At 42.2% G+C, this 24,956-nt stretch overlaps 1 protein-coding gene across 1 annotated transcript in view; it reads right to left on the minus strand.

The window, feature by feature from the left end:
- The window catches only part of LMBR1L (limb development membrane protein 1 like), a 90,240-nt gene that overhangs the window by 50,473 nt on the left and 14,811 nt on the right, over positions 1-24,956 (minus strand). Inside the window, exons 2-3 of the mRNA XM_077483339.1 lie at positions 12,782-12,866; positions 3,871-3,904 (exon numbers count right to left, since the gene is read on the minus strand). Of these exons, the coding sequence (XP_077339465.1) occupies positions 3,871-3,904; positions 12,782-12,866 (119 nt within the window). The remainder of the gene's footprint in view (positions 1-3,870; positions 3,905-12,781; positions 12,867-24,956) is intronic.

Below are 24,956 nucleotides of genomic sequence, written 5' to 3' on the forward strand. Positions count from 1 at the left end.
AGTAGTTACTAGGGATGCACTGAAATTTCGGCCGTCGAAACATATCGGCTGAAAATGCCCTTTTCGGCATTTTGCCGAAAGAGAAAAACGGCTGATAATGAAGCCAAAAATGGGACGTGGCCTGGTTGGGGGGCAGGGCTCCGCCCCCTGCCCCTGGTGCCGCCGATCATGAAAAGCTATATCGTGCTATAGTGCAGGAGAGCCGCCTCCACCACCTGTTTGACCACAGCGCGGGAACATCACAGCTTTCATTTCAATAGCTGTGTGTTCCTGGATGCACGCCGTCACATACAGCTCCTCCCCCTTGTCCGGGCACTTTGATAGACCAATCACCCGCAGGATTGGACGGATGATCTGTCTATCAAAGCACCAGGACAAGGGGAGGGGCTGTATGTGACGGCACTGTGGTCAAACAGGCGACAGAGGTGGCTCTCCTCTCTTCCCTTCACAGGCTAGCTGCAATGGGGGACGCTGGCTGCATCTGATGGGCACTAGTGAGGCTGCATTGTATCTCTTGCATCATGTATCATTGTATCTCCCGTACCATGTCCCCAGTCTCTGACCATCTTCCGTACCATGTCCCCAGTCTCTGACCATCTCCTGTATAAAAAATTTTTTTTTTTTTAAATATGTTTCGGTATCGGTTTTCAGCCTAGTGTATTTTTCATTTTCGGTATCGGCACCAAAAAACCCATTCAGTGCACCCCTAGTAGTTACTATCTGAGATGTCCCAAAGCAATGACCCCGAGGGGAGGGAGACACCATCATAGAAACTGCCAAAGAAGGACCTACTCTGCTATTTGTAATACGCTGAGGCCAAAAGGTAGCATATTCTACATGACTGACATCAACCTGGTAAAAACCCTGTAGATGTATAAACAAGACCAAATGGTGGTCTTGTACACCTGGGCCACTGACACCCGATGATGGATGGCCCAAGATACTCCCACACCTGGTAGAGAATCTCTCTCCAGAAAAAAAAAAAAAAAAAAAAAAAAAAAAAAGATTTTGCCATTTAAACCATAGGCATCATTGATAAACTGGCAGATCCACTGCTAAATATTTGACCTGGATGCTGTCTGCCCTTCCTGGGCTCTTCTGGCAACACAAATCAGGATTTCTGACTTGTACCGTCAACTCAAGTAGACCCTGAGCATCTGAACTACCTCTAGAGTAGGAGAAAAATAAAAAGGCAAGACATTGTTCCGATTCAAGTGAAAAAACTAGAAAACACTTTAGGCAATATAAATTGATGAGGACACAGCATCACCTTATGATGCAAGACCAAGGATAGCTCCTTGCATGAAAGAGCCGCCAACACTGACACTCCACTTCGTGAAGTGATAGCAACCAAAGAAGCCACCTTCTGAGATAAAAAGGACCAACAGAATCCCCCTGAGAGCACATCAGGGCTGCGCAGGCACGCGCGATCCCGCTCCTCCTGAAGGACGTTCCTGAATGTCCTATCAGAAGTAGACGGCTCCCACCCAGCCAATGCACATATACGGTTAAGGCTCCTTTCCTCTACCAATTGGAGAAAGAAAAAAAAAAAAAAAAAGAAAAATCTCCCACTCACATATTTCCATTTCTGGCTTCACCCCAGGCAAAAAAAAAAAAAAAATACACACAAATTCCTGTAACTGAAGTTCCCCAAATCTGGCTTCCAGGGGCCCAACAGTGCTGAGATACAGGACTCAAGACCATCAGGTCCCGCTGGACTGGGGGACCTAATATACAGCCCTAATACAATGTTGGTTTACCTCTATGCAACCCCTTAGGTATGCATGTGCCTAGATATGCAAACATGCAGGTATTACAAGTATTCTTGCAATTTATGCATTTATGTATGCAGTACAAGGTCAATAAGTGCACACGTATGTACCCCCAGGCAAACAAGCACCCAGGCAAATAAGCCCATATATGCATGTAGTCCTATGCAAATAAGCACATATGTATGTAGTCCCAGGAAAACAAGTACATATGTAAACAGCTTATATAAATAAACATTACGTATGCAGTACAAATTAAACATGCCAGCATGTGTTTAAGCAATATGCATCAATAGAAGCATGTGCTTATGCAACTATGCATTTAGGCAAAATATGAAAGCGTACACTGTACACACACACACATTCATGCAACATGTGCCCATAAAAACAAGCATTTTCGCAATAAGTAAGCCCGCGCTTATGAAATGCGTTTATGCAACGTATATATACAGACATGTATATACATGCATCTTTATGAGATCAAGTATCTTTATGCGACCACGTATAACCATGTCTATACATGTATCTTTATGCGACCATGTATATCCAAGCAAACATGTATAAACATGCATCTTTATGCGATCACGTGTAACAATGTCTATTTATACAATCATGTCCAAACATGCAGCTTTATGCAACCATGTATCTTTATGCAATCATGTATAACCATGTACCTTTATGCAAACATGAATAACCATGCATCCTTGTGCAACCATGATCACGTATCTTTATGCAAACATGTATAACCATGTATATTTATGCATGAACATGCATCTTTGTGCAAACATGATCATGTATCTTTATGTAAACACGTATAACAATGTATATGTATGCAAATATGTAAAAACATGCATCTTCAGCAACCGTGCGTTTCAGCTAGTTTGCAAGCACCTGCTTAACTGCAGTTGGCCCCATACTAGTCCTGCAGGATTTAGCCAAACACATATGCACTATACTGGAGATACAGCTCTTTAAAATGCACCCATGCTCATGTTTTTCCAAACGTGCATATTTAAACATACTTTTAAGCAACAAGTTTGCAAGCATGTATACTATGCTGCACCTGCCTAAAGAGCAGTCAACAACACTTTAAAGTGAAGTGCTAACCATCCAGGGGTGTATCAACTTACAGTTGTACAGACCCCCTGGATAAGCAGTAAATATTCAGCACATAATCAAGACTTGTCTTCAAACAGTACTCCCATAGTAAGTACTCACACTTTGTTAGTATCCATGGGAGCTACTATGTCTCCAGGGGCCTACTGAGCCTGTTGCCACATGGCATGGCCTCCCTTCCCGTCTATATAAAAATAGACCATACTGAGCGAGCCTGCGCCCTCTAGTGGCTGGAGGATAAACAGCAGCCCACATGAGTAAGTGTACATAGCATGATTAAACAGCACAATGCTCCCAGTGGCCACCGGGAGAACAGTCAGAACTCTTTTTTCAAAAAAAAGAGAAACTGCAAACAAATGCAGACTTACCATTTATGTTGTAGGACTCTGAACATAACACAAGTCCAAACTTCACCCATCACAGAGAGCACAAAAGAGCTTCAGAGACTGGATCACCCCTTAATCTAGGGTCTACTCCCCTGGACCTGTATAGCACCCTGCAGGAAAGCACCCTGGTCAGAACAAACACTGCACAGAGTTCCATTACGCAGGGTCCAGCTTGCATTACAGGCAAACCTCGAAGAATCTTCTTTCCTTCCAATGAGGCTTGGGTACCATCCATTTTGGCCGATAGCTTTTTTGAATGGACCCGATTAAAGTCCGCGACTCTTAATAGAACCGTCCAGACCTCCAAGTATGCTCAAAGAGCACATGCATCACATCAGTAACAACCACCTTACAGACACTGCCGAAAAAAAAAAAAAAATACTGGGGAGGTACTTCCTGTATAGGAGGGGGGTTATATAGAGGGGGACTTCCTTTATTTTGGGTGCGCCAGTATCCATTCACCTATAGGTGGCGTATAACCCAGATAGTAATTACTATAGCTGTTTGTCCCGTGATGTACGATAAAGAAAACCTTTTTTCCGATTTTCACAGCTTGACATCTTAGTTCCCCAAAAGTCAAAGAAAAGAAAAACACTTACGCAATTCGGTTAACAGCTGCATCTTCAAGGTCAACTGCAAGAAGCAAATAAAAAAAATCAGATTATTGTCAGATGCCTTATATAATAAATTTTATGTCAAGCCAATACACAGAACATTAAACAGTATATCGACATCAGGAGCTTCTAAACAGTCTAAGAATTTCGGCACCAAGAGAAATGCCAATGTCCACTGCTGGTTCATTGTGAAGGCTCTCAGGTGCTCAGACACATTTAAAATCTACTGAAGATGGTTTGCCGATCACTTTAAAAACCTATGAGCTGCCGTTTTAAACCTTGTTTCAGTGTCTAAAGCAGCCTCTCTCAAGCTTTTTAATATAGAGGAACCCTTGAAAAAGCTCAATGTGCATTAGTGTGATGGTTAATAGGAAGAATGCTTCTTACAATTGTGTTAGCGGGAAGATTTCCCCCTCCTAGAAAAAGCTAAAAGATCATTGGTGTCAGTGGTTACTTATCTGGGAGATAAATTGCCAATTGCTCCAGGAACCCACACCAACTTCTGAAGGAATCCGAGTTCCACAGAACCCTGGTAAAGAAAGGCTGGCCTAAAGAATAGGTATACCCAAAGGTTTGGATACCAATAGCTGCATACTTGTTTCAGACTGATTGCTAGGTAGTGAAGCCAGGACCATGAAGACATCACTTTTAAAGCCCATCTTCAGGCCAAAAAATAAATAAAAGTTAGGGGCTGAAATCGGACCTGAAACACAACCGGGATGCACCAGACCCCCCTGGCGATTGTGTGAACCCAGACTGAAGGTTTTTTTTTTTCCTTCATCTAAGATGCATTAAGTTAAAAAATATTCTGAAATCACTTAAACTTTAAAAACATGTGGACAGTTTTTACTCCATCCACTGACAGATGAAAAACGGATATCAATGCACCCCTCTATGGAAAAACGGATGATCCATTTACATCCTCATCCATCAACATCCGTTTTTTGAAAAGGATCAAAGCCCTATTTTTGTCAGAATGGACGAAAAACAGATGTAAAAAAAATAAAAAATAAAATGGACAAACAGTCCACCCTTGCATTAAAAAAAATAAAAAATAAAACACCCCACACACACACAACAAACAAACCACCAATGGATGAAAAACTTGATCCGTTTTTTCTTTGAAAACTGTAACTGGACTGATCAAATGAATGGTCCGCATGTGTGAAAGGGGCCTTAGTTTTGCATAGAGCAGAGAGGAATTAGCACACCTGTTTTTATTGTTGAATGAACTTAACGTGATTGTAGCCGTATTAGTGCAATTGTGACAGAGAAAATAGAGTACTGTCCGTGATACCCCGAAAGGTTGTCCTAAAAAATTGTATGTTAGTGCAAATAAAAAAAAAAGTATCACGGACAGTACTCATTGTTGAATGAAGGAATGAAAAAACTGGCTCATGAGTAAGCAGTGTAGCTGTGCGAAACTAGTCCACCTCTGTTCCAGCCTCTGCAATCATGGTGTGCATCACTGTTTGCATGGAATATTCAATAAATGGACTTCAATCACATCTGTGTGCAGCCAATTTCTTCCTTCATTCAGTGTTCTATAGCAGGTGATCTGGGGCTTGCACCCATGTGAGGAGTCTTGCACTATTCAATGTGCCTGGAGCAGCATTTTTCCTTTGCTGTCCACTTCAGGTTTTTATTGTTTCCTGTGTCCCGCTAAGGAGAGTTACCCCATTTGTCCTGCACATTATTATTGCTTAAAGTGAAAGAAAAACCCAAATTTTAGGTTGTCACCAAAACATTAATCTTCCAAAGTGGACATCAACTCTGGTGACAACCAGGGATTGCCTCACTGAGGGGATTTCTTGCCACTTCCCGTTTTGACAATGGACAGGTAGTCCTTACATTGATTCATGCTGAACCAAAGAATGTAGCTTTAACAAAACGTGGATTATTTTGCTAGGTTGTTGCAAAGCCCATCTGGGTTTAGGGTTTGCCACTTTAGCTGTGTGCATAAGTGATCCATCTATACTCATACCCACCATTAACTAAACATCCAAAACCACAGTCCTAACGCAAAAAAAAAAAAAAAAAAAAAAAGCCAGAACCCGGTGCCACATAAAGAGCCTATCTAAAAGATAAAATGACTTTGTGGTTTATTTAGCAGCAAACAGAAGATAATAATGTTAAAGTATTGCCTCTTAGAGACTACAAATAACTGAGCCCATGTACACAGAAGTATCCAAGTACAGAAAGCAAGTCTGACATATCTTACCCAATACCAAATTATAAATAGAAACTCTGAGCCGGGGTCTGTAAAAACTCTGTTCCAAGTGGAACACTGTCACACAGTATCCCAATGGGGGGGGGGGGGGGAGAGAGAGAAAGGAGACCCTTCAACTTATCCGAGTTCCCCTGTTTGATCACAGTAACAGGCTCATGAATTTATCCGATCCTCGAATACAAATAACCCTTAATTATGGAGACAGCAAACATGATAAAAGCACCATAGACAGTTGGTGTTCACTACCTGATTAAAATGACTTTGTTCAGCTCATGCAGTGATTTTCATATATATGGGCACCTTTAGATCACAAAAAGATGAATAGAGAGAGAATATATATTGGAATTCAGTACTGCTCCAAGATGAAGACAGTGGCAGGCTGTTAGCTCAAGTGCAGACATTTATTTCATTACAGGAGCCAATTAACCTACCAGCAGGTCTTTTGCGTGTGGGAGGAAAGCAGAATACCCGGAGGAAACCCACACAGGCACAAGGAGAACAAACAAACTCCATGCAGGTAATGTCATGGTTGGGGGTTTGAACCGATGACCCTAGTGCTGCAAGCCAGGAGTGTTGATCACTAAGCCATTGCCCAATGAACATATTACTAACAACCGTTTGCGTAGACAGAAAAGAGGTATTTGTAAGGAATCTGCTGATTTTTAGAATTGCAGTCTTGCAGTGTTATCTGCCATGCCTAGTTCAGTTTGACTGCAGAAACCTCCTTCTATGTATTAAGGCCCAGCGCACACACACCATAAGAAAATACAAATTATTGTCCAATTTTCTTTGATGTTCCTCAGTTATACGGACGATGTTACTAATTTCACAAAAATTCTCAAACGATTTTTAGTTGTTGCTGGACGTACAAACGTTCTAGCTTAGATTAGAAAGTGATATAATGTACATGTGACCCTGTAGCCATTGGATGCCAGGTGTGTTGTGGATAATCCACAGCATATATGTGAGATGAGGATTGGTATCTGCAGTTTTTTTTCTTTTCTAAGGGCTATTTCACAGGGGAAGGATCCGTGCTGATCCGCCCCGTGGACATCCGCTTGCTCAGCAGGGGGTCGCTCCGTTGATCCCCGCTGAGAACGAAGAGGACAGGTCAGAGCACCTCTCTCCCCTATGGGAGATCGGATGACGACAGACTACAGAGTCCGTCGTCACCCAATCCGATCCTCAGACGGATGGAAAAGTAGGTTTTTCCGTCGTCACACTTTTTCGGATCGGTGTCCGCTGACATCAGACGCTCCATAGACCTCTATGGAGCATCCATTCAGGTCCGCTTAAAAAAAACTGACAGGCAGACCTGAACGGATCGGTCACGTGAAAGAGCCCTAAAGATGCGCAAGATTTACAACTATTCAAAGTCTTTGGAATCATGTATACAATTTATTCCTTTGAGTTGCTTTTACTTCCAATCATACTCAGGTCTTTTGTATCTTTACGTACGAAAACCGTACACATTTAAAAAGAAAATATAGTTAGTGCTGTTCACATACGAGAAAAACAAAAAAACAAAGTGCAGTTTATCCTTTCAGGAATTTGGTGGATCAGAATCAGAGGTCTAAAGTTGTGTATGCAATCGTCAATTGATCTGTTTGAATATGGAACGGTTCATCCGATTTTCTTATAGCGTGTACCCCGCTTTAGAGAGAAGAATCTGTGCTGCCAACAATTCCTGTCCTTATGCTGACCACAGATGGTGCGATTCTTTCTTGCAACCACACATACTGGTTGTACCCAAGGCAATAAATCAATCAACTTGGGTACAATCAGCCTGCCCATACATGGTTCGAATCTCAGCCGATCCTAAACCAACCAAGAGTTAAACAGTCTATGGCTGGCTTAAGCGGACAACGTTGCTCCTTTAAAACAGTGAATGTTGTCACCCTAGGGGCAAGTATGTTACTGGCAGGATCACCTGATAAAAAAAAAAAAAAAAAGGGGGGGAAAAAAAAACGCTTTTGGCCCATTTCACACGTGTGGACCGTTCGTTACATCAGTTCAGTCATGTTTTTTTTCAAACCTTACATCGGTTTTCCATCGGTTTTTTTTTTTTTTACATCCACCAGCTAGAGTCCTTAACCACTTGAGTCCCGGAGCCATTTTGTCATGCAAAAACAGACGGTTTGTCCGTTTACATACATTTTTCATCCGATCTGTTTTTGTAACAGAAGAAAAAGAGTTTTGATCTGCTCCAAGAAATGGATGTTGACAAAAGCAGATCGTAAATGGATGATCATCTATTTATATTCATTTTTTCCATAGAGATTCATTGATGTCTGTTTTTCACCCATCAACGGATCGATGAAAAATTAACAAAACGATCCACATGTGTGGATAGAAGATACATTTAGCTGCCACATCTAAGGGCTCATAAGAAGCAACATATTAACCATTTTGTTTTTGGGTTTAGATACATTTAAAAAGGAGCAAAAAACATTCATGTGAGGTCTGCAGAGGTGACTTTACTGAGCTGGAAAAAATACAATCTAAAATTATTATACACGATTTATATAGCACCAACAGTTTATGCAGCGCCTTACAATGTATAGGGGGGACAACACAATTACAGTATAATTCAAAAGGTACAGGAGGGCCCTGCTCGTAGAGCTTACATTCTAAAAGGGAGGGGGTGGTGGTACAAAAGGTACCGTAATAGCTGCAGAGAATGATTTGATGGGGGGGGGGGGGGTGATCAAACACTGGAACGAAAAAGGTTTCCTGTGCTTGTGAACTAATAATCTGCATTAAAATATTCTTAGGTCAACACCAACAACATAAAACTTTAGAAGTAGAACGACATTATGTGGAGAACTTTTGTAATGTTTTTCCTACACCGACAAACAGAACGGAAATGAGACCCCCTTAACTTTAGCCATTTAAAAAAAAAAGTGTGCATGTGTGATAGAAAGAAAAAAAGAGGAAATGGTTACAAAAAGCTTTCACAGCAGGGACAATGTAGCGTCACGTCCCAAGAATTTAACTGCAAGCTTGCACATTTTTTATTGTCCCCATGGGACAAAAAGTCAATACTGCCAAAGTACTCTTATGTACAGCTTATGAATCTCAGAATAGAGTCCATGAATACTGACTGATACATGAAGACAGAGCCAACAATACATTCCCAAATATATACAATATCTACTTAAAAAAAGATGTTCACCTTTTCATTAAAAATGAAAAGTTAAACTCAGAACACCGTCCCTGGTCTCCGCTGCTGTAAATGCCATTTCCTAAGCTAGCCAATGTAACGGGCTCCAGAAGCTGTGTAGCCCCATAACGTTTGCAACAGCTACCAGTCACTGGTCAGCATGGTCATACGCTTACCAATAAGCTCTTCTTTCTCCTGGGACACTTTGCTGGAAGAAAAGGCGGATCAAAAGAGTGTCTCATCAGTCAGCATGGTCATGTGGCTAGCTGAGCATTACAACGCCACAGTTGCCAGGGCAGTTTAGTGAAGTTTTTAAGTTTTGTGTCCTGTTATACAGGCTTCTGTATGACAAGGAGAACTTCTCTTATTAAAAAGCGCTGAATCGTGTATTTAAAGGCCAAATGGCAGCTTTAGCAACATGTTACATCTGTATTTGGGGTATAACATTACGCATAGCCACATCATTCATTTAGAGATCTGTGAATGAACGAACTGCAAGTCCTACTTGCCACTGAGTGTGAAAAAAATAAAAGGCAAATTGTATTCCTTCAAACATATGTGTATATCATTTTAAATCTTTTTTTGTTAAGTGAACTTAGACTTTAAAGCAAACTCCAACTTAAACACTTTTTCCTAGTATGGGATATGGTGAGAAAGGGTTAAAACCCATGCTGGGTTTCTTTTTCTGTCTGTGCCCCTTTTTGAGAAATGCAAAGTTAAAAGTTTTGGTTGTTAACAAGGTAGGAGTTTTGGGATAATCTCCAAATGGGATCAGCTGTCCTATGTATGAAAAGGAGAACTTCTCTTATTAAAGTGGTGTTGCCACCAAAAAATAAAAAGTTGTTTAAAATTCTTAAAAAATGAAAACATTTTTTTTACTCACCTCTAAATACCTGTTGCTAGGGGGTCCCTCGTAATCTGCCTTCTTCCTTGCCCGGGCTGGCGACATCACTTCCCCTCGCGCCGCAGTCACCTGGGACCCGTCACTTGTCCCAGGTGACTGTATAGCGTATCACGGCGCCCTGCGCCGCTCGCGCATGCTCAGTGGGTGCCCCCCACAGTACACATGACGGCGCCGCGAGCGGAGAAGGAGGGGGGGGGGGCTTTGTTCCCCCGCATCGCTGGACCCTGGGACAGGTAAGCGTCCAATTATTAAAAGTCAGCAGCGGCAGTATTTGTAGCTGCTGACTTAATTTTTTTTAATTTATTTTTTTAGGAGGTACCCCACTTTAAAAAGTGCTGAATCGTGTATTTAAAGGCCAATGCCAGCTTTAGCAACATGTTACATCTGTATTTGGGGTATAACATCACGCATAGCCACATCATTTAGAGATCTATGAATGCAGTCTGCAACAAGTGGTTCCTTCCTTCTTCAGGAACAGGAAGTGAGAAGAAATATACCCAGTAGGCCTCAACCTGAAAAAGATTCTCCATTCTATCCAAACCTAACATTAACACTTTGGCTGGAGTTTCTCTTCAATATTTTACTTGGTGTACTGTAGCGGGTTTGCTACTTTTTCTTTTTAACTGAGGTCTCCTTTTTCTATGCACTGGTCAAAGTCTTTAGCTTGGTGTAAATCTCAATACCTCATTAAATGTGTATTATATGATTACTTCATCTTTGGGAACATGTTACATGTTCCACCCGATTTTAGGTTGGAACATGTGACATGTTCCCACTGCTGCAGCCACCACCCCCTCTCCTCCCACCCGTGGCAGTAGTACAGGGAGAAGTTCCCCACACTAGCTGTCCCTGTTTGAAAACAGCACAGCCGCGTCATTCAGACACACAGCTCTGCGTGTCTGAATGAACTCCAAGCCCCCGACATCCTTATCTGCTGTCGGCTTGTAGTTCTTAATGAACTACTACGGCGCACCACAGTTCATTGAATGTTTCTGTCAGGGAGTATCAACTTACCCATACGGTATATACAGGTAATCAAATACACCGACAGTGTGCAGGAGACCTGCATGGCATCAGCAAACTGCTGATCGCTGGTGCAATGCTTTCCAGGCTCATGCAACAGAAAAAATAATAAAATGCAAATTTTTTTTACCTGCAAAAAAAAAAAAAAAAAAACGTACATTTATTGTTTTTTGAAAGGCAGTGTATCCTTTGAGGTTTGTACGCACACACATGGGTCAGTCATATTCCCTCAACATGCACAAGGCTCCTTTCTCTGCCATGCTACAAAATGTTGCTCTGCTTTACCGTTCCTTCTTAAGCTTCATACACACCACTCTTCTTTTAACCCAGCAGGCTGAACGAAAAAAAACAAAAAACTGACAGCTCAAGACGGAGCCACTGTACTAACAATCCAATGTTAGTACATCAACCTACCCTGCTGTTCCATTGTGTTTTGACAGGGGGACAACCTCCCCACCAGAACACTCCGGTCAGAGCTCTAACGAACCTGCCAATGCCACCCAACATTCGGCCCGTGTGTACTGGTTTTACACATTGATTCAGTCATCCAATTAAACAATGCACTTCCTAAGTGACTTAGGCTGGCCATAGACTGCATGGATTTGTTTCCTGCAACCATGATTCCATCAACAGACAGTGCTGATAATGGACTCAGCAATGGCCATCCCCCGCTGGGAGAAGACTGATTGTTAGCGGCTATAGCCTCTGCTGGTGGTCCTGACTTCTCCCTCCTGCCAGGTGCTCAAATAGCAAGCAGCTTGCTATGGAGGCACCCGAGCAGCCTCGCTCCTGAGCTGCGTCTGTGTCCATTCACACAGTGTGGCTCAGCCCCACTCTCTCCTCATTGGCTGTGACTGGCAGTAGCCAATGGCTCCCGCTGTGGTTTCAGCCAGTGAGGAAAAACAAACCTGGGAGAGCTGCTGCTCTTGTGCACATCGCTGGATCGAGATGGGACTCAAGATTTAAAGGTGGGGGAGGGCTGCTGCACACAGAAGATTTTTAAAAACTTCATGCATAGGATGAAGTAAAAAACACTGAGCTTTTAGAAGCACTTTAACAATGTTTACCTCTTGGAACAGCTCCAAGCAATACAAGGCACAAGGGAACACATCTGTTCCAGCTTCAGAAGCTTTGGTCAACTTTTTGAAATCCTTTTGTATTAAGGCAGTTCAAATGATCTCCAAGTTAAAACCAAAGCTTTGCCAAACTTGAGCCAATGCATGCTTCAATGATGCCTTGCTTGACCTGATTTGGTGCCATATTACACTAGTGATTCAGTCACTTAACTCGCCAGCGTCGGCTCATCTTTTCTACAGTGCGGCCAAGCCAGCAAGATGTCACTCCTTCTCTGCTTCCATTAGGTAAAGTGCAATTGTATTTCAGGTGGTAGTGCGATACGACCCTTAATATTTAAAGCATGTGTATACAAGCCCTAAGCGCAGTTTATTGTTACACGGTATGTATACTTCTGTCTTATAATACTGCGAAGGCATGTTAGCATAGATGCTGTAGCAGCTGTGTATCACGTAACTTGACCTTTAGAATCTGGAAATGCCAAATTGAATTAATGACTCACCTGTGGTGAAATCAGCATGTTTCTTGAACTTGGTGATGACCATATAAGAGAGGAGGTAGAGTGTAGCGAAAAGCAACGAGCAGATCTGCCAAGAAAAGAACAAAAAAAAAAAAATCAGAACTTTATTCCTCCAATGGACATCAGTGAAAAATAAAGATAACAGACATACGGAAAACTACAGAAGAGACAGAAAGCAAGACCATAATGATTGTCAGATGACGGAAGACATCACTGAGAATCACTATGACCCCTTCACATGGGTGGTTCGGTCACATAAGGTCCACTTTTAGGACCTGCATGTGATGGATCGAAGGTAATGGAGTATAAAAATGGACACAAGATTATAAAAATGGATGGACACAGATGTTACAAAAGACATCGAAAAACAATCATAATGGATAACTATATTGTAGGCATCTTGGCTAAAAGATATGCTGTTGCTGCAGTAGCTACAAACTGAGTACCATGGGCACAAGGAGGCACAATGCCATCCACTGCAACCAAAAATGGGCAACCATTCTCACCGACACCAGCAATGGGACATTTTTTTTCCACTGATGGAGCACTATTCCTCCCACTAATACCAATAATGGGGCACTATGCCTCCCACTACTGACTACAGGTTTTTTTTTTTTTTTTACTCCTGCTGACATTGGGGGCATTTTCTACTCCCATTGGCCACTCTAGCCCCTAAAATCCGAAGGACCATAAACTGGCCTATTGTGTAGAAAGCTTCCTCTGAGAATGAAAGTATATATAAGAAAAAACGTACTGGGTTTACACTATGTGCAACACAGGGCACAACACGGGGGGGGGGAATGTTTTTCTAATGCAGGCCTGAAACTGAGCCAAAAGAAAAGATGCACAGGACCCTTCTGCTGTGCGCTCCATGGCCGCCCCGGAGATGTGTGAACCGGTCACACTCTCCCGTCATGCAACCAGTTAAAAAAATTAAAATAAAAATAAAAAATAAAAAAAAGGCAGGGATTCTCTTAAAGGCTACTTGTACACTAGGCATTTAGCCGTGTGTAACAGACTGCACCTGTGCCTTTTGATAATCCTGGGACTGGACACAATCTATGGTAGGCTGAAAGAGGATGAAATCTGTACCGAGTGGCACTTAATGCTGTATGCATTCAGGGACATATGTCCAGAATGCAGGTACCCTGTGTTCCAGGCATACGTTACTGAAAATGGGGCTCTAAATGAGTAACGCCAAGTACAAATGTTCTGCCCCGTCCAGCTACAACACATTTCAGTTAGTTCCCCTACTTTCACCCCCCCCCCCTCTCTTTTCAATGGTTGCTAGGATGCAGACAGCTAGAACGCACAATGTCATCGGTTGCTAGGATGCAGACAACTGGGCCAAACAGTTGCAACTGTTGCTAAGATGCAGATGGCAAAACCACACAGGGGCATTCTCTTCCATTATGCAGATTGCATTGGACGTTGGCAACACAAGCACCAATAATGCTGTGCAGCCCAGCCACCTGCAATCTAGCAACTAGAGATGTTGTGAGGCCTGGCAGCCTGCATCCTGACAACCAGCAATGCTGTGCACCTAGCAACCAGCAACGCTCTGCAGCCTGGTCATCTGCATTCAAGCAGCCAATGAAAGGAGAACGGGGGGGGGGGGGGGGGAACAGGAAACTGGTTAACTTCCTCTAGCTGACATTATTATAATAGAGTACAAATGCTTTACAAAATGAAAGGCAGGCAGTACAGTTACAATACAATAGAAACCAGAGTGCCCTGCCCCGCAATGCCCAGAAATTAGATTTCTATCAGGGAAGGAGCAAAGAGGCTTTAATGTAAAGGATAAAGGGGATTTTCTTCACAAATCTAAATAGTTTAATTGGAGAGGCCAATAAAAGTACTTGCACATGGATGATATATTATATATAGACATGTATTGATTTTTTTCGCTCATGCGAGTTCCTTATTCAGTTCGAGTGCCACGATACGGAAACCACTAATTCAGTGAAACGGCCTGCCAACTTGAGAGGTCAGCAATGGCAGCCTCCATACTTCCTCAGTACAGATTTTAAAATTTCCTTTAATCAGCAGAAAAAAAACAAAAAAAAAAAAAAAAAAAAAAAAACACACAACACACCACATTTTCAGACTGTTAATAAAAATGATGATTTTACCCCCCCCCCCCCCCCATTATAATGCTTCCATTGTCAGGGAACAATACATTTACCAACATGCTAAAATACTTTTACTTTTCCATGCCCTATTGCCCTCATCACTCACTCTTGTACACAGTACTCTGGTTTCAAAAGCTGCATCTAAATCTGTCTCAACACTTACTGCATGGGCTACAACTTAAAATGTAATTAGGGTACTCTAATAAATCCAGTACTTTTACTCCTGGACCTATGAGAAGCTGGGTGAACTAAATCACCATAATTTCCGTCTGTGTGCAAGCTCTACACTCATCCATTTGACAATATTACATCTATGTTGCATCACTGATTTCCAAGTAGGAAATGTATATCATACGCCTGTTCAAAAAAAAAAAAAAAAAAGAAAGTGACGCAGGTTTTGAATCCTCAAATAACCACAGGTTAAGTTTAGGTTAAGGCTCCATGCACACTGAAGCTGATAAACTGCAGTTTATTGGAGTTTGGGCGTTTTTTGTAAAAGCCCATAAACTCCACTCTATGTTAGCCTATGTGTCCATGCACACATGGACGTTTTTCAGCTTTAATGAGCAGTGGAGTTTATGGGCTTTTTTCTGAACGCCAGAAATTCGCGTTCAAAGTGCCGTTTTTCAGCGGCAAAAAACGACAAACGCTCATTAACGCTCGTTCATTAGTGTTCGGCATTCTATTTTTCAATGCATTGTGGGATTTTTGTAGTGTCCTCTGTGTATTTTTATAAAAAACGCCCATTAACGCCAACGCTGTAAAACGCTCATTAACGCTCATTAACGCTAGTATAAAACGCTGTTAAAAGCAGGTTTTTCAACCAGCGTTTTCTGCCAGCAATCTGGCGTCCAGAAATAGCTTTTTTGAGCTTCAGTGTGCATGGAGCCTAAAGCTGGGCTTCCATTTTGGCCAGGCATGTACATGAAACATTTTTAAAATGATCCCATGAGACAACTGTCATAATTGACAATGATACATGCCTGAAAAAATAAATAAATAAAAATATGTTTAAAAAAAAGTTCAAACCAGAAACATTTAGGCCAAGCTTCTTTTTAGTTTTGGATGTGCGGGGAAGTGTTGAAACCCCTGTCAGGCATTTATTTCTAGATCCCTAGAGAAGTGTGGCTTTAGATATACATTAAAGCCAGGCTCTCCAACTACAATAGTAGAAATTCTGCATTGTTCAAATTTTTTTTTAAATATGCTTCTTTGTACCTTATTTTCTTTTAAAAGTCCCCTTGTCACGTGACCGCACAGCTCTCAGGTTTAGTAGATCCATGCGGCTGTTGGGCGTATCCTCCACTTGTCACTGCCAGAAGTGACATACCGGAGCTGATGGTCGGGCGGGATGGGGCTACTCTGAACTTTGCTAAATTTTAAACCAAGACTAACAATGATTTAAGAAAGTGCCTGTGAGCTGCCACATTCTGCATCAAGCTGACCGTTGTCAGCACGGATCAGGAGATTGCCGATTGTCTAGCTTAGACTACTACAGTTTCTAATTTAGACAATTAGTATTTCAGAATACGCATAAATATAAAATTGAAAGTTATTTGACATATGTGGTAGTATGGTACCCCACCAGAGGAAGGATGCAGGGTTCTCAATCAGGCAGGTTGAGGGGCACCAGGGGAGTCGTTTGTTTGTGAGGAAACTGTTTTTTCAGTTTCCTCATTGTTTTCAAAAATCCAGTTTGGGACCTGGAGCCCAGAGATTCCATAGTGTTATGGGTGGGACGGAATCTCCAATCCTGGGACTGAGTTTTGGGAACAGCCAGAAGTCTGGCTGGTTGATTGAACAGGTGGCTCCTGGGCTTATAACAGAGCCAAGACCATGGTTCTGGGCTCCACCCTCCCGAGGAGTCCAGGCAAGCAAGGGAGAAGCATGCATGTCTGCATGGTATAGCCAGAGGGCCCAAAGCTGTGGGCTGAGCAGCAAAGCAGAGAAAAAAATAAAAATAAAAAGAAGAGGTACAGTAGTTGTACGACATCTCTGTTATAGGGATAAGAGGGCTGAAGTGTAAGCCTGAACGGCGGTATTGCTGAGGAGAGCCAGGTGGCTTGGCATTTTTTCATTTGGAAAGCGGAAACCCCTGTGTGGGAAACCCACCTGTTGTTGGACTTGTTTTCTTTTACTTTTAATAAAAGTGGGCCAACAAGCCCTCAAATGGCATAACTGGTGTGGACTCTGCTCACTGGTGTGTTCTACACAGGCTAAATAACCCCCAAATATCACACATACTAATCATAGGCAAACTTTGTTTTTTGCGTGGTATTCTACTTTAAGCTCCACGACACCAAAAGTGATACATTTGGTAGCTCTTAGCAAGTTAAAATGACCCACCTACCTCATGAGCCGTTTGTGCCGTGTCCCCAAATCTACCTACCTGTCAACTGCTATCAAGGGAAAAATACAAAATATTGTGTACACAGTTGTGACTCAAGTCATACTGAGTTTGAATATTAAAAACGACCTTTGCTCAAAAAAATACATGTGTATAAAAGATGGAAACGTAGCTAAACATGAGCTCAATTGGTCTCTTTGGAAAAGGTGAACAGTTGTAATGGTTTAGTAAGATTATTATAGGATCATGTATGTGTTACAAATTCTCTTGTTAGAAAATATAGTTTACTATAGCAATTAATTCCTTTTAATGCATATATTAAAATATAATATTAGAAAATGTTATTCTTCATTGAAAAAAAGTATACTTTTTTTCTCTTTACTTTCGTATGTCTAAACACAAATAAAAACCATCTGAATTAAAAAAATTGACCCTTTCTTTTCAATTTGCAGTGCTGTAATTTTCTGTAAAATGCAATATGGCTACCTGGAGGTGTTCTGTACAAAGATGGTGTACAGAATGCCCCCCAGAAATGTAATTTCCTCAAGTGTTTGGCTGACTGATTTTCACTAAAATCCTAAATCAGAATTTTGGCATCCTCTGCAACAAAAATGTCATTTTAGATTAAATAATCCCAAAAGGAAATCACATCTAAAGAAGGGACGTAGACTAGACATGTGCGATTAGTTTTGTGCAAATCGAAAATTTGTACGAATCTGAAATACAAATTTTTATGCATACAAATTCTGTACGAAATTTACAAATTTCGGATCCAAATTCATAACGAAAATTCGTAATTGTTCCGAAAAGTTAGCGAACCTAAATGTTAAAACACAGGAAGTCCGCACAGCACAGGGATGGTGGGAACCCCTCATAATGATAAATTCATCACAACAAAAAGTTTACGAATCCAAATTGTATTTGACGCAAATTACAATTTTTATTAATACGGAACAAAACTAATTTTTTGACGGCACCCATGTCTAACGTAGACCTTGCCAATTTCCTCATTAAAGCCCTGAAGGGGCAAAAATTGATTGATCATTGTAAAGCTACTCTCGTACAGATGTACAAAGACACAGCTATTTCTTTAGATGACCACAAGGTAGGAATTTGCAACAAAGTTTGTTAAAAACCTTGCAATGTAAAATAGATCACCCAGAGGGGAATACTTGTTTTCCCTCTCTCAACATAAATTAAGTAATGCAGGCCATACATGGTCGAATTTTCGAACAAATTTTCTTTTCAAAATCAGAAAAAAAAAAAAAAAAAAAAAAAAAAAAAAATTTGTGATCCGATGATGCCACCATTGATTTTCGAAATTCGGTCGACCAAGTCTTCAATTTCACCTCCTGTTGCTACAGAAAAGAATTTATGGCCGTGAATCTTGTTTTCTCTCTGTAAATTTTCTTTTCTTATTACATTTCTCACACGATTCTCCCATCATTGATTAGAAAATCGTTAGTTTTTCAAAAAATTTCCAACATGTCCAATTCCTCAAATTTGATTTCCACATGAAAATCAGCCCACTAATGGTGCGAAATTCATACGAAAATTCTTAGATACCATTTTCGAAAGGAAATTCTTTTGAAATTCGAACCATGTATGGCTGGCATTACTCTTTAACTGGCTGAACAGTGACTGCATCCCATCAGGTGCAGTCACTGTTCAGGTATTAAGAAACCCACGATTTCTGTAGCTGCTGAATAAAACAGCCGGCAGACTTTCCTCATCACTGCAGTTTAGTGTACATGGGTGAGTCAACTGATTTTTGCTTGTCTAGCCCACAGGCTTAACAAGAGAAATCATGGCATGTATGGCCGGCTTTGAACAAAGGAAGGATCTTTGTGTTTCACAATGGCAAATACTAAGTGATCTTGCACACAGCTGTAATTTACAGTGTATGGGTGTACAGAGCAAAATACGGCTGTAGCTGCGTAGTACTTTCGGGGAGCCACACACAGCCGCTACATATTTCTGCCATGGGTAAGCAATGCAGAAAATGTACACGCCTATACACGAGTAACCTAATAATTTTACATTTTGAAAAATACATCCGTACGTATGCGAATTAGCGTGCGCTGCGTTTTCTGTAATGCATTCCCATGGACAAAAATATGCTGCAACTGTGGCTCCAGGCACCAAAACTAAAAGCTGTAGACATTTTGCTTGGAATCCCCAAGAACAAGACAGACGGGTCATTCTACCATAAAGCAAAATACTTTTGTGCTAAAACTAAAAGAATATGGTGCATAATGGTACTCAATTTTTGTTAATGCCAACCTACCAGCAATGGCACAGAAAACAGATCTAAATGAAAATGATGTAACCGATAGTTCTTGAAGAGTGTGACATTTCAGTAGGTCACCCCGCCTATGGGCTTTGTTGCAACATACTGGTGCTCCAGCAAGAACACATTAAAGTGGTTCTAAGGCTGGGTTCACACTGCTGTGGCAGCGAGAACCGGATGTGATTCGCACCGCACTGCAGTGCAAATCACATCCGATCTCTGTGCGATGCGAGTTCAGCCATACAGATAGTATGGCTGAATTCGCATCGCACCCGCCGCAAACTCGCACGGGACCCTTTTTTTGGTCCGCAGCAGAATCGGATCGCATGGGTGTTCACACCATGCGATCCGATTCCTGTCCGAGTTTGCAGATCGCACTGCGATATGATCTGGGGGTGTCATTAACATTTCACTGACACTCCCAGCAGTTCGCATAGGGCAGTGTGAACTGCCAGCGGGAGGCATGCGATGCGGGAAAACGCCGCGGATTTGCAGCGTTCCCGCATCGCTCCAGTGTGAACCCAGCCTAAAGCCTAAACAGGCATCAGCATTCCCCATCACACCCCCTACTTACCTGAGCCCTCATTCGATCCAGCACTGTGCAAGCCTGCAGCTCCTAGTGCTGTCAATAAAAGCCAGTGACGAGGGAAAGGGAGGGATGCCCAAGTCCCACTGTGTCAATAGATGCAGCAGCAGGGCTCGGGAGCAAGCATGCACGAATGCCTAAATGCAATTCCACTTAAAAAGCAAAGTTTGCCTATGATTAGCAAGTCACATAATGTTCACCTTTTATATTATGCATATTCTGAAATGCAGATGGTCTAAAATAGAAAGAAACCGTAGTCCAGCAATCTCCTGACCTGTACCAACGATGGTCAGCTTGTTCAGATTGTGGCAGCTCACAGGCACTTTCTTAAATCGTTGTCAGTCTCTGTCTAAAATTCAGCGAAGCCGCTTCCACTGGACAGAGGAGAGGCCAGGAGCGCCGGCGAGGGACCCAAGAAGAAGACGTTCGTGGCCACACTGTGGCGCAGTGCGTGCCTGGCTGCGAAGCCACAGCCGGGCACCCACAGTAAGTAAGTGTCTGATTATTAAAAGTCAGCAGCTGCAGTATTTGTAGCTGCCGACTTTTATTTTTTTAAATTGGAACTCCGCTTTAAAGTGGAAGTAAACCCCCCTATCGTTTTCAGCCAAGGAAGCTGCCATCTTTGCCTCGGTTTAATCTACAACTGCCATGATGCTGCACAAGTGATCAGTTATGACATAAGCCATTGGATGGTTTGACAGGTTGAGAGCACAACCAATGGGAGGGTTATATTTCCAGCGTGTGCTGGAAATACTGTTTTATGGATAGGTTTACTTCCGCTTTAACCCTGGCTATGCTGGGAACGGATGGCTAATACACTCACCTGGAGCAGCTTTCTTTCACGGTGAATTGCTCAAAGCTTTATTGTCACTAAGAAAACGTGCTGCGACAGTGACATTAGAGAATGCCTGCCTGGAGGCTGCAAACACCCTGTAAATAATAGAGCTCTCCAAGAATAATACAAGCAGGGCAGGCAGAGGTAAACTGAAACATCTGAAAAGAGATCTGTGTAAATTCAGAGCAACAAAGAGCTGCTTCTAAGAAAATGATTTGAGGTCACCTTGCTCAAAAAGCAGGCGCTGCTCAGACATTGGCTAAGCAAGCATGTAATACGCAGACAGCAGAAAGTGATTGAAATTCAGTGCTGGTCGCAGACTGCTCAGGGACATGGACATATCAGGGGATGAAAAGTCCTAGGAATTCTATGACCTTTAACTGTCTAAGCACAGCAATGCAGCAACACACAGACCAATTGGAAATCGCCCGGCTCCTGTCTCCACCACTGCATTCAGTCTGCGCTCCACTGAATCCCTTCCTCGTCACGCCAAGTAACTCCCTGCTGAGACTGTACACGTCTGGTATACAAAATGACAGAGCTGCTACTTTATGGAATCTAAACCTAAAGCAGCCATTTCTAATGCAACAAAACCAGCAACATGCACATATACATATTGAACAGACTCTGCCAGCACATGCGTGTCTGATGGGTTCAGGGAGGGGCTGGCAGCCTCTAAAAAACAATGTCATTCACAAGTTATGCAGAGAATTTGGCTATTCAGCATGCAGAACCCCCAGCTGTAACGAGAACTTGATACCTAAACATTACTGAAGATTAGCAGAGAACGCTGAACGTGGAATCATTTCTACCATATTTCCACCGCCATATGATATCACCCTGTTCACAGGGAATAAAGAAGTTCCTATGGTTAGTACAAGCCTTAGACAAGACTACAGATCAGAAGTACTTCTGAAAGTCTGGTAAACAACACTCCAGGACACTGGCTCTACCTCAAGTATTGCCGTCATCTCCCAATCTTCTATCAGTTCATATTACAAGTTTGCATGAGGCCAGAAAATACAATGTGTGTACATGCACAATCAAAGCAAACAAGTCATGTTATACAAAGTCGCAACGCTAACCCATCTCACTTCTTCCAAATCTATAACGCCACGGTTTTGTAATCTGTGGATTGGTCATGTTTTATCTGAAACTCTACTACTTTTGTAGACATGGGCCCACCTGCTGCATGGAGTGTAATATCTAGAGAGGGCCTCGCCACTGGATGCTGCAGCAGAAAGTTATTTAACATGTTATGTTCTATACCGTAACAATGACTACACAATTATACAAGCATGTATTCTTATAAGAAAAAAAAAAATTAAAATAAAAGTGCCTTCTAGTGCTCTCCGCCTCCTCCAAATGCCTTTTTTGCTGTGCTGATCCAACCCCCTGTTAGAGGGTGGCTATGTTTGTTCTCCATGGTCCCACCGTCATGACACTGTCTTCTGAAGAAATTGCATGGGTGACCGTTTCTTCAGAGCTCATGCCCCAATTACATCAACGGTGCAGTATACAGTAAATATCTCCTAAACAGCACACATAGGTAAGCCTAGAATAAGGCTTACCTATAGGTATACAGGGAGCTTTAACAGCTTACTGTGTTATTTCTACAATAGTTGAAAAGCAAAAAAATTGTTGAAGTTTCTCTATATAACCTTCTAAGTGCCGGTTCACACTATTGCGATGTCAGACGTCGCATGTAATATGCGGAGCCACTGCTGTTCACATTACATGCGATGTTTGTGCGGTGCAATGTCAGCCATATAGATAGTATGGCTGATATCGCACCGCATTTGGTCCAAACACGCACAGGACCCTTTTTTCTGTTCACACATATGCGTTCCGATTCATGTCCAAACTGTCAGTTCGCAGTGTGATATACGAGCTGAAATGGGGGTGTCATTAACATATAATGACACTCCCCAGCAGTTCGCACATAGCAGTATGAACTGCAGTGTGTGTCGGGTGCGATGCAGGAACCCCTAGTAGATCCGCAGGGTTCTCGCATCACAATGGTGTGAACCGGCACTAAGACCCCTTTCAAACTGGGGTTCTTTGCAGGTGCTACAGCGCTAAAAACAGCGACTGCAAATCGCCCTGAAAGAGCTGCTGTGTCTCCAGTGTGAAAGCCTGCCAGCAGCATCTTTGGAGCTGTGAAGGAGCAGTGTGTATACCGCTCCTGCCTACTGAAATCAACAGGGCAGCGCAGCTATACCGCCGGTAAAGTGCTGCTGCAGCAGCGCTTTGTGGGCAGTTTTAACCCCTTTTTGGCTGCTAGCTGGGGTTAAAAGTGCCCCTCTAGCAGCCAATACCTCTGAAAAGGGGCCTGAAAGTGGCTGTAAACCTCTGCAATGAAATATGATCAAAACATATCCCTTTATAGTATGTACTTGATGTATGAGATTTTTGTCTGCTATAAGCGCAAGTCATTCTGATTGGGGGGGGGGGGGGGGGTTGGGGCTCCAGATGACTGACAGGCTCAGCTCTGTCCATGTAAGCTGTGTTTAAGGGGTGTGTCCTTTCCCTCCAATAAGCTCTCCTCGCTGATGTAATTTCAGCTCCCTGCCCTCTGCTTTTCAGAGCAGAGCGATTCTGTGTAAATTCTGCACTTTGATTGGATGTAGGGGATAGACAGATGTAGACAGACAGATACAGCCTATGTAGGAGGATATATTTCATCTCTGTATGTGAAAGGGTTTACAAAAAAATTAAAATAGGAGATTCAGCTTTGGGCACCAGCTCAAATAAAAATAAATACCCCATACAATCAATTACAGCGTTGTTGGAGTAGTGACCGTGTATAGATGATTTTAGGAGAACAGCATTATAATTTAGCGTTACTTTAATCTGGACGCTGACAGAGCCTGAAACGGGTTACTTTATCTAATAAGTAAACTGTCCAAATGCTATTTTTTGCAGATGACAATTTCAGGTGTCCTGAAATTTTTTTTATTTTTTATTTTAAATATTTGGCCTACAAGGCTGACTTCCTAATCCCAGCGATGCTACCTTGTTTGGCCTCTTGAACACATTACTGACGTTTAAATAAAATAAAAAATGCATCCCTTTTTTTGACGCAATTAGAGGCGTTTATTTTGGACGTATATGTGCATTCGTGCACACAATACAAACTCAAAATTCATTAATATTGATGCTCATATGCGCGTACCAGTGCAAAATACTGACCTGGAGGCCAGTTTTTTTTTTATTTATTTTTTTACTCAAGAATACGCAGCACTTGTATACAGGCACATTGTAAAACAAAAAAAAGCTAGCCTCTGACCTAGAGAGTTTAGACATGTCGGACTTCACTGGCTGTACGTTTGTTCCAGGTCAATGACTGAAGCCACCTAAACAGACCAGCAAAGGCAGTTCCCATATTTCTGTTTGCAGAGGTTTCCCTGAAAAGATCGCCATGGGTTAAATACAAAATAAAACATCACCTATAAATATAGGACAATTAGTTTGAAGAAGTTAGTCATCTGGATGCCAAAGTGCATAACATATGGTCAAGCCTTACTGCCCATTAACCAGCCATCAATGAATGGTAACCCACACAGCAGCATGTGTCACTGCTGCTCTGGGGTCATAAAACTGGGAAAGAACAGATTGGCCTTCACAAATGACTAGGTCTACACCTAGCAAGTCTTTCATCCTTGTTTTGTTTCCTCTTACCCAACTTATGCAGAGTAGAAGGTTACTGGAAGACTGAAGTTTTAGAAGCCACATCTTCCTAACCAAGAACTATGCTACATGCTCCACGTGCGATTGACCAATGGGCTTCTGAATTCTAAGTGCACCAATGAAATTATGAAACGTGGACCTTTTCTTGCTTTTATCCGACCCTTGAGGGACTTTTCCTCCCACCGGTGCTAGACACTATTCCTCACACTGTCACCAACAAAGGGTCATTATTCCCACCACCCCCCCCCCCCCCCCCCCATTGTCAAAGATGGACCGT

Source organism: Lithobates pipiens, unplaced genomic scaffold (genome assembly GCF_037356315.1).
Source record: "Lithobates pipiens isolate NorthernLeopardFrog02 unplaced genomic scaffold, aLitPip1_a1.2 Scaffold_16, whole genome shotgun sequence".
Lineage (NCBI taxonomy): Eukaryota > Metazoa > Chordata > Amphibia > Anura > Ranidae > Lithobates > Lithobates pipiens.